Source organism: Patagioenas fasciata, chromosome 5, assembly GCF_037038585.1.
Source record: "Patagioenas fasciata isolate bPatFas1 chromosome 5, bPatFas1.hap1, whole genome shotgun sequence".
In the NCBI taxonomy this organism is placed as follows: Eukaryota; Metazoa; Chordata; class Aves; order Columbiformes; family Columbidae; genus Patagioenas; species Patagioenas fasciata.
In genome coordinates this window covers 67482624-67493351 of record NC_092524.1, presented here as the reverse complement: position 1 = coordinate 67493351, position 10728 = coordinate 67482624, and the positions used below count along the sequence as shown (strand labels likewise).

General features: G+C 45.4%; 1 protein-coding gene across 3 annotated transcripts; it reads right to left on the bottom strand.

Annotated features, from left to right (window-relative positions):
• Window positions 1–2712: 2712 nt before the first annotated feature.
• Window positions 2713–10689, bottom strand: SOCS4 (suppressor of cytokine signaling 4). Of its 3 annotated transcripts, none has more exons than XM_065839176.2 (2): window positions 10397–10689; window positions 2713–4538 (listed from the first exon to the last, which is right to left on the bottom strand). In XM_065839176.2, the coding sequence occupies exon 2, from the start codon at window positions 4449–4451 to the stop codon at window positions 3141–3143; it is 1311 nt and encodes a 436-aa protein (XP_065695248.1). In that variant the 5' UTR covers window positions 4452–4538; window positions 10397–10689; the 3' UTR covers window positions 2713–3140. The 3 variants fall into 3 exon arrangements, with proteins under 3 accessions (XP_065695248.1, XP_071665900.1, XP_071665899.1); XM_071809799.1 differs by having other exon boundaries at window positions 2713–4528; XM_071809798.1 differs by lacking the exon at window positions 10397–10689 and adding an exon at window positions 10322–10342.
• Between the last annotated feature and the right edge of the window lie 39 nt (window positions 10690–10728).

Genomic DNA, 10728 nt, shown 5'->3' with positions numbered 1-10728 from the left:
GGGCTCAACATTGAACTTCAAGACTTGGTTATCTTGGGCTCACACTTCAGATGTGAGGAGTTATTGAGTGTCATTGGAGTGAGCAGCACTGGGAAGACTTAGGGACAGGAAAACTGTAGGATGACAATTCTTAGCGCATTGTAAAATTAATTTCTACAAGGCTTATGAAAAGGAAGAAAGAGAAAAATGGGTTCACGGATTTAAGCAAAATAGACTTCGTGTTCTCATGTTTCATTAAAAAAAATCATGAAATGGATCTTTCACGGACTGCACATGTATTAATCCACACAACTTAATGTCAACAGGTACAAATGTCACACGAGTATGATCTGGAAAAACAGAACAAGAAAAAAATTGGGTGAACCTACGCAAAACCCCATTCATTGATACTTTCTACACAGGATTTCTCTAAATAAATGCACTTATCTGGCCCACAGCACTATTTTTATGTGCCGCACCTTCTTCCCTCAACTGCTATATTACAAAGATCTAAAATTGGAGTGCTCAAGACATTTTTGGGGTAAGCGATGCATCAAATGAAGTCAAAACAACGTAGGCTGCCTGCAGAATGACACCGAAAACACAGCACATTGGGGAACTATACCCCAAAAAAGGTTTTCAATGCCTTTCATTTTGAAGAGACAACACCTTTGCCGATTTTGAAAGATATTGTGGCCTTCGCAAACTTCCAAACCAATAGCGCCTTTCGGTTTAAATCTATTTTTGTGGTCTTGTAATCAAAATTATAATAATTATGCCAATCGCTATGTAAAATTATGAGCTTTTTGCCCTAATTAAGAGCTTCTAAAGAGAATTTTCTTCAAGCAGACTGCAAATATCTCTGACGACCCTCTGTGAAGTCGAATTTGAAATGGATACTATTCTCAATGTACAAACCATCGTTCCACCACAACAGGCACAGCGTCAAAGAGCCGAGCAAAGGCGATTCCTGCCACTCCTTCACTTTCTATTTGGAAAAAGGCAGTGACAGATAGAAGCAGAAAGAGATTTACTGTATGAAGCTGCCCTTGATAAAATACGGTTTATGTAAAAGGCGGCGGCAGTTGAATGGAAGCAGCACAGGGAAAAGATGACAGGAAAAAAGGGTAATTTTTCTGGCATTAGTCATACAATTATCATTTGCATCTGGAGGAGGGAGAATCTCAGCTGGTATAAGCCATTATAGGCGTATCAATAAAGCCACGCTGCCTTATAGCAGCCGAGAGTTTGTGCCGTGGCGTATTCACCCATGAGCGATGCGACAGATCGATGCGTTAGTGTTTCCTCCCTGGAGACTTTGGGTCGAAACCTATTTAAAACACAGCGAAAACAAACGGGCAGATGTCCCCGGAAATCTGTTTGCATCATCCCAGTGACAGCAGTTTCACATTAAGGGGATTTTCTGCTGCGGCGGACAAGGATGGGGTGGCAGGTCCCAAGTGGAGTTGCATGGCAAAACTTCCTTGGTAACTCCTGAGTATCCAGGGTACAGGATGGATTTGATCTCCACAAATTCTGTGCAGGGTAAAATTAAAGATTCAAATAGAAATATTGCTTAGTCTTAGTCTCGAATCTGGGAGCGAGATGCTATGGCACTGTGCCCTATGGTTCCCACCTGCTCACATTACCCACCCAGGTAACGGCTGATTTTTCATAAGGTCTTTTACATGCATGAATTAAACACATTTTCTAATTCTTCAGTTTCAAAAGCGTTTTGAGAGGACGCAAAACATTCCCTGTGACCAAAGGAGAGGAAACTGCGTGGTGGTTGTAATCACAATTATATCTTCTCAGGGACTTTTGGCAGAGTGGTTCTGGGCCTGGTTTTTGGAGAGGAGATCAAGTCCCCCCAGGCACAGAACCAGAACCGCAGGTCCCTCCTGCACCCACCACTTCGGAAAACAACTGAGTTTCTTGCCTGAGTCTCACTGGGATTCCACCAACAATTCAGCAGCAGAGCTGCCTATCCCTGTAATGTAAGCAATGCTTTTAGGAGCATTATCCATGCATAGTTTTCCCGGACACGGAATTTGGCAGGAGGCCATTCGACCAAACGCTCCATATTGCAAGAAAACTCTGCAGACTTCAAAACAATTGTTTTCATCTACACTCATTAAAAAAAAATAACCCTCCTACTCACAAAGTGAGAAAGTTATTCATTATCAGCTCAGGATCAACCATGCAAGATTGGATAGTTTAATAAGTGGATTTTTAAGGAAATATCTTCTTTCTCACCCTCCCACTTATCATTTCCTAAGCAGCAGCTCCTCTAGTGAAAACTGGGTATTTCGTATAATGAAATAGTAACATAGAAATAGAGTTACCCAGTCCAAGCCCCATCTATCACAAGGAACTATATCATTATCCCTTCCAGACACTGATCAAATCCCAGTTTATGAGTAATTTGCTTTTTACTGCTATTATACTAAATGAAAAGCTGTTCCAGAACGCCGCTGCTCTGACGGTTACAAGTCCTCCTCTTTTCCAACCAAAATCCTTTCATGACCAGTTTATACACGTTTGTTCCCGTCCTGAGTGTTGTGCTTAACTTGAATTGTTTTTCCCCTCCCCGGCGTTTAGTCCCCTGATGTATTTATAGAAAGATCATATCCTCTTTCAAACTTCATTTTGCTGGGAATAGTCATGTTAGAAATAGACTGATGAATTGAGTGTATTAGATATGGACGGACACACATACACGCACACGAGAGGTAGAGAACTCATTTTTAAAGAAAGGCAGAAAATACAGATGAGTCAATCTTTAGTTAACAGTGCATTTTCTCAAACATGTCAGCCACATATGGAAATTACAATATAAAAGACAGATCAAGTTCAAAACTGATTTTAGGGTTTTTAGATCTAAAGACTATCCATCTATAGAAATACCAGAAAGCCTACCCGAAATTCCATAAAACTCGAGTTGGGGAACAGTACCAAAAGCCCACAATGAAAATAACTTCTAAAAAAGGACCTGGGAAGACTCAAATACATTTGGATAAAAACCCTTAGACTGAGGCTAGTTTGGGAGGCAAATAATCTGCAGACAAATCAAATTGCTATTAAAAAAAATCCCTAGAAGGAAGAAAGACTGGACATTCTATTTGTTTAGAGACAATTTCATTCTTTCATAAAAATATCTTCTAGGTTTGCTGCTCTGGTACATCAATCCTGAGTACTCTAACTTTTGACTTATAATGATATTCCTTCAGATACAGCTTCACCGATGGAGGAATGGGAAGCGCATCGATACCATCGTAAGTCGTACAGTTGCAAATAACCGTTCTACATATATGTTGAAGAGAAAACGGGAAAGTCCTGTTTAGCGGAGTGGATAAAAGCGGCTCAAAGAACATACAGGAGCTCGGATCTTTGTAGTGCTCTAGGAGCCCCGTGATGTCGGGAGAGTGGAAGACACAAGGATCGTGGGCGTCGAAGCTGAAGTTGTGATTCCACTGCTCTATCCGCGCGTGGAGGGAACGACTGTAGCGCCTGAAGCTCACGGAAAACAAATAGTCTTCTTGGGCGGAATCTCGTAACAAAAATGTTCCCTCTGGTTTTCCTTCTAGCAGCGCCTCAGCTGCGTATTTATCCATGACGCCCCAGTAGCAGGGGTTGTTATTGATTTGGAGGAGGTCTGGGACCAAGCAGTGGACGTAATCGATCTGCGTATGGTACTTTGGAGGCGTTTCCATCCGCAGCAGCTCGTCATCCGTTTCCCACTTGGGCTTGTTTCTTTTTCTAGAACTTGTGCACAGTGTTATAACTTCATCGTCCGAGTCCATATCGCTCTCCTCTTTATTGCTCCTTCCCACCTTGCTGGTAACCAACTCAGACCTCAAATCGCTCCTGGAGGAACCGCTGTCGGTGAAGTCACAGGACTGGGAGGGAGAGTCCGTTCCCCCGCTGGCAACCTCATCATCTCGCAGCTGATCCTCCCTTTCCTCGTGCTGCGATAAATCAGCAATTATCCAGTCTTCCGCTTTTGGACTTATAGGGGCTGTGTGTCTTTTGATCAGGTGCCACCGAAAAGCCAGCTCCGAGCGCGGGGGGAAGGGACACTTGTCTAGCATTAACTCACTGATATGAATCTTCCTTTTCGGCGGCAGTCCCGAGGCGTGCCGACTGCTGCAGTTCTTTATAGGAAAGCACTGACCCACGGCGTCTTGCAGCTTCTGTTTGAGAGACCGGCCCAAAAACCTGTGGCCGCACGAACGGTCTAGATCCAACTCAACAGAGGAACAGCTGTACTTTCTCTCTTGGCTCCTTAAATTAGTCCCTGATCTTCCCGCAGCACTTGCTGTCTCGGTGTCAGAACAATGCTCGCTCTTTTTAGACCAGGAGAGCTTCTTTCCACTCCAGACGTAACCGTCCTTTCTGTCCGCACTCCTGCTCCGGCTGCTTTTGGGTCTCACGTCGGTGTTTTTAACATTACTGTCCTTATTTTCTGCCATTTTGACAGCTTTGCTTCACAAGGTGCCAGGAAGAAGTGCGCTGGGTTTTTCTACATAAGGAAGCTTTGAGGCACTTTCTGGAAGTATCTAAGGGAAAAAAAACAAACAAAAAACAAAAGAATACACTAAGTGAGCAGTTACGGATGCACACAACACAAGAACAGTGCAGGTGTATAAAGGACAATAGCGAGAATTAATTGCTAAACGTATAGAAATAATATGGATGCACTTCACGTGGAAGGTGATACTGCCCTAGCTGTTTATTGAGCAAATTCTGCATCTCCTTTAAAGAACCTTTAGAGAAAGAACAAGCCGGAGCAGAAACAACTAGGTCAGAGTACAAAGAGCTACTGTACCTACGTGATATGCCTGTTTGCTACTAATCCACAGGGTGGGATGCCAGGGATCTTATTCTTAACTGACACTTTTGGGTCACTTTCTCGATTTCAAAAAAATTAAATAAATAAAATTAAACTATATCAGTCACAGATTCCGTCAATTTCTGAAAGCTGTTTTACTCTGCCTTTTCAAACGGAGCTAGAAAATACCGAGCCCCTAAGGGATTGAAATATCTGGGGCTTTACATACTGAAAAGGATTAAAACCAATCCAGTCCCATACTAAAAGCGATTTTAAAAGGCTGTGAAAGATGGAACTGCTTATTACTCATTAGAGAAGAAAGTTTACATTATTAAAATCAGCGTTGCTCTGAAACCTTCGATTGCTGATTTCATTCTCTTTTGTTTCCAAAAGCACACTGAATTCTGAAATGATAAGAGGTTTCCTTTTGAATGTTGCGCTTTGAAAAAGAAAAGAAATATCCTTTTGATTCCTCAGTTGAAAATAGAACAGCGTTTTTTTCAAGGTACATAGATAGCAATATGCTGTGGCAGAATGGAGAAATACTTCCCATCACATAATAGTGATGCTTTTGCACCAAAATGATGTTCAGCTCCTCCGTTCCATGGGGGTTTTTTGGGTTTGAACTAATTGACATGGTAAATACTAAGCAGAAAAAGCAAAGGGCATCGTCTTCCTCTCTCTATTCAATCCATTCTCATCATGGGGATCAGCCAGCGTGACACGAGCTCTGTGTCCCCAGGGGCTGCTCTCGCCTCTGCTCCACTCACAGAACCAGGCGGCTGTGCCCAAACCTTCCCGTGGGCCAAACACAGCCCAGATGGAACCTCCACCCGGGAATTTTTGCCGTTGCATCCCTTATTTACAACCCACAGACCTGAGAGCTGTCTCTCGGGATTTTCCAAACCACTTTGCAGTGAAAACGTTGCAGGATGCAATTCAAATAGGAGAAAGGTAACGGTTGTGTATGAGACCCCAAACACCTTTTTTACATCAAGACTCATTGATTGCTTCTGTAACGTTTCTATTTTTCATCCAGAAACAAACCGGAGCACTGAATTAAAAGAGAGGGGGGTAAAAAGCAATTTCATTTATCCTGATGATAACCCAGAGTAACTACTGAAGACAAAATGCTATTCCAGATTAATCCTGTGGTAACGATCTATATATGGGATTTTTAATTGGACAGAGTAATATCATTGAGGTTGCAAAGTCAAGTATTTAAAAATTAGGATATGACGGTTTGTAATTGCTTTTGAAACCTTCAGTTATCTCATTCTGCACATCCAGCCCGTATAAGGAACAAGAATACGGACTTTTAATTAAAAACTGCAAAAAACACCAAACCCAGAAGCGCTGAAAAAAGGCCTGTTATCTCCTAACTTGAGCCTCACAACTGAAATAATTTCAGGGTTTTATGTCATTTCCAGGTCGTTGTCATTGTATTTAAGTGTAAAGCCACCTTCTCCTTTGTACTTTTCTTCTGTCGTGAAGCATTTGTGGTACCCGAACCCTGAGACTTTAACGGGAGAGGCAGCACGTGATGCTGGGAGACACGCACCATTAGCCAGCAACACGGAGAGCGGGTTCCCTGGGGTCTGACGGCGGCTGGAACCCAGGCGCCAATCCTGCCACGTCAGAGCAGTAATTGCTAATCAGACACCACACTAGACCTGGGAAAAGAGTATGGAATAAACGAAGAAAAAGGGATGTCATCCTCCTAAAGCCAGGTTTGAGCCGGGTCTTGAGAAGGAAAAGGATGGTTCCGTGGTCAGTTTGTGACTCAGGAGACAAAAATCTCCTTTTCCAAAGGTGTTACAAACATCCTCATGCTCACGCTGCTCAGCCACAGCACATTTAGGTGCCCAAATCCCATTGTTTGGCATTACAATAAGGGGTCGTGCCTTCAGACCCTTCCTGCTCCGTGAATCACAGCCCTACCAATAAACTGGGGGGCAAAAATAATACCGGTGTCAGTAAGAAAAAGGCATCAAGGCGCTCGGTGCTGTATGAGCATTTCGAGTTGCCCGCCAAACGTGGCGACTCCTTTCACTGCAAACATCCAAGGGAAACGCCGTGGACTGCACATCCATTAACGGCGGAAAGAGCCGGAGAGCAGGGCAAGGATAAAAGAGAGGGAACACGGAGAGTACTTTTACCTACAGGGCAAGGTTAAATGGAGGAGGCCAGCGCTGCACGGCTCACGCATCAGTTCCGAGATCCTTTCGGTGGACATAATTAGTCTCCTGCCTACAAAAGCCGCCTTCTGCGCGGGGATACCTGGGGCATCTCAGAAGCAGATCTGACAAAACCCTTATGCTTGAAACTCTTCTCAGCACATGGCAAAGATAAAACAACGCGCGGGGATGAGCAGAGTTCACTTTAGGCCACGGGATCGTGCTTGTGGTTCAAGGTTCCCTGTCACCACTTCCAGTCCCTGAGGACAAGCAGAGGGCTGGGAGGGTTTTGTTGGTGTTTTTACACTGTGCGCAGCTCCCTCCTCCAGATGCACGTCCCTCACCAGGCTGCACGAGATGCTGCTTCTTTCAAGCACCGATGCCTCAACATTAAACCTTCAAGCCTGAACTGAAAGCAATATCTAGTAGCTATTTGGAGGCAATAACAATATTACCTTGGAGGCAGAGGTAGGCTGCAAGCAACAACTCTGATAAGGCAGCTACAGCCTCGCCATATGTCTAATTAAATCAGCAGCGAATACCCAGTAACTCCAATAGGTGAATCTAAACCGTAAGTATAGACAGACCTTTTTTAAAATGTATTCAGTAAATAATGAATTGTTTTAATTAGATATTTATCTCCTGAGCTGCTGGGTCCTTGCCTCTAGCCCAAGTCCTCTTCATCAAGCTGCGTCCCTTTCAGTATAATGAAGAAGAAGGTGGTGGGGGGTCCCCAGGCCACCTCCCGCTGTCACTGTGGTCTGGGCACCCCCTGAAAACCTGCGAGGGTGGAGGTGCCACCACCTCTTTGGTGCCCCCACACCGTGTGACCCTTCTAGGGAAGGAAGTACTTTGCAACTTTTCTGTCTGAGTATACAAAAGCCAAAGTGCCGCTTGGATTACGCCTCTAATTAAACAAGAAAAGGTGACTCACATGAAGAATAACAAATCAGTTTAGGAATTGTTAAAGAAGTTGATGTTCTTCTCGAGCTGATAAAAGACGAGCAAGCTGTAATGAACTGGAGTACTTTTTCTTTTTTCTTTCAACTTACATAAAAGTTATGTTAAAAAAAAATCCCACCAGTCACATGCTGTTTTCATTAATTTTGCCCAATTAGATTTTGGCCACAAGACTGCATTTTAAAACCTGACCTTCCACTGAAGTTAAGCTGTTACTGACTTATTTTGGAAAAAAGCCCAACCTATTAAGGATAACATTAAGTCTCAATTTCTCTGTCTTAGCTCGTTTTCCTTCAGTTTTGACTATGTTTATTTTAATTTATGATACCATCCAAAAATACCTAAGCTTGACTCCAGAGGCCTTTCCAGCAAATTAAAGCAATAATCACACCCACAAAAAATAAAGTGACTGCTTAAAGATATCAATAGTAAACTACTGTGCTTCTTACCAACACCAGAGCTATTTTACTCACACCCAGGTGGTAGAAGTGATGTGGACACGGGTGTAGAGGTGAGAGCTGCTCATATCACAGAATCCCAGAATGTCAGGGGTTGGAAGGGACCTGGAAAGCTCATCCAGTGCAATCCCCCCATGGAGCAGGAACACCCAGCTGAGGTTCCACAGGAAGGTGTCCAGGCGGGTTTGAATGGCTGCACAGAAGGAGACTCCACAACCTCCCTGGGCAGCCTGGGCCAGGCTCTGCCACCCCCACCATGAAGAAGTTTCTTCTCAAACTTAAGTGGAACCTCCTGTGTTCCAGTTTGAACCCATTACCCCTTGTCCTACCATTGGTTGTCACCGAGAAGAGCCTGGCTCCATCCTCCTGACACTCCCCCTTTCCATACTGATCCCCATGAATGAGTCACCCCTCAGTCTCCTCCACGCTAGAGAGACCCAGCTTCCTCATCCTTTCCTCATATCCACTGCTTTAACGCAACTCTGCTCGTGTGCCAGGGCAGAGACGTTGGCAGAACCGCGGCAGCACTAAACCAGCCGAAGCTTTATGGCCTATGACCAACGCTTGGTGCTCCACCCAGAAACCGACGGGGAGAGCAGCACGGTTCCCAGCTCACGCCCGGCGGCCGCTCAACACCTATTAATTCAAGCCAGCAGCAGGTTGAGCTCCCGAGCGGATCGAAAGAATGACTTTGCGTTCGATGCCGTGCCACTTCGGGTGTGACAAAGCCTTGCAGCCCCTTGGCCAAATGACCACGGGATTCCCTCACCCTCCGAAAAACCTCCCCCTGAGTTTTCTCATTCACTTCTCAACCAAAGAGTTATCCCAGCAGGGCAGCACCTCCGGACGATGAATTTAGTTGTTACATAGAACCGAACTTAAAAACGCCTTTATTTATTTTTTATATTTTAGGTGCAGTTTGTATGCGAGTTTCTGCAAATTAAAATAATAAAGAAAAAAAAATAAATAGAGCTGACACGTGTTTGTCTCCATGCCAGGCAGCAGCTTGCAGTGAGGCTGCTGTAAGAATAGCCTGGTCTTCCCACTCATCTGATAAGCAGTTCAGCTCAATCATTTTCCTGGAACACATTATCCTCACCAGAAATCACGATTTATTGAAATAAGTCAGGATACACCCATGGAAATCATGTCTCTACGCAGCATCCATGAGGTTTAACAATGAAATCTGAGCATATATATATATATATTTATTTTTTAAAGAAGCGTGCTTGCTTTGTAATCCTGTCACTTACTCATTCATGAAAGTACCAACAATGTGACTGTTACAGAGAGCCCGACCACATTTCCAATATAAATAAATCACTCTGCTCAAGCCAACCACCGATAACTCCGCTGCAGAGCAAAACTGAAGATAAAAAGGTTTTGCCTGGAAGCAATTATTCTTACAAGCAGGAATAAACTGGGCCAGATCATTACAGCTACATAATGGGAAAACAGACAACTCTGATTTTTTTTCTCCTTATTTCAGGCATGTCGAGCTCTAACATTTTTTGTCCTTCAGGAAACAAACCACGCTGCTTTCCTCCTATTTCTCAGCACATGAAAGCTTTAATGGGTTTTTTTTGCAAAGCAATCGCTACAACCGCTGTCACCTACACCCAGCGTGCTCGTCGGGACGGCTGTAATTACAGAGTAATTCCATAATTACCACAACGATCTCCGGATGGGTTTGATCCAGCATCCCCCAGCCCCTCTTGCAGGACTCCGCTGCGATGGGGATTGTGGATTCGTGGGGGGTGAAGGGCACTGACCCTCATTTGGGCTTTCCCTGCCGTTCCTGTGCCTGCCATTACACAGATATGCATACAAGAAATATCTATGCACTGTATACATTAAGATATGCGCGTCAGGCATGCACCCACACACAGTTTTCCACAGAAAAAGCGAACACGCACCGAGGTCCGCGCAGCCCCCGGGTGTCACCGCCTCAGCCGCCACCCCCGACGCGGCTCCTCCCGATCCCAACTTACGCTCGCCCGATGGCGCTGCCCTCCCCGGGGGAAGCTGCTCGCCGCCCAAGTCGCTCCCTCAGCCGGACAGGGCGGCCTGACCCGCGGCGAGAGGAGGGAAAAGGGAAAGGCCAGCGGCACCTCCGCGGGCTCCCACAGGCGGCGGGGAGCGCGGGGGCAGCGCGCAGCCCGGGCTCCCCTCACCCGCCGGAGCGGAACCGCTGTGGAGCCGCTCCTGCCGCCGCCATCCTCTCTCTCCCTTCGGTCGGTCGGCCGTCCGGCCGAGCCCGACGCCGGCCCCAACCCCGCCTGCGCCACCGCCCCGCCCCCAGGCTGTGACGAGACCGGCCCGG

Excerpts from the sequence above, each read along its gene's own strand:
- SOCS4 (XM_065839176.2), bottom strand. The coding sequence starts at position 4,451 with ATGGCAGAAAATAAGGACAGTAATGTTAAAAACACCGACGTGAGACCC.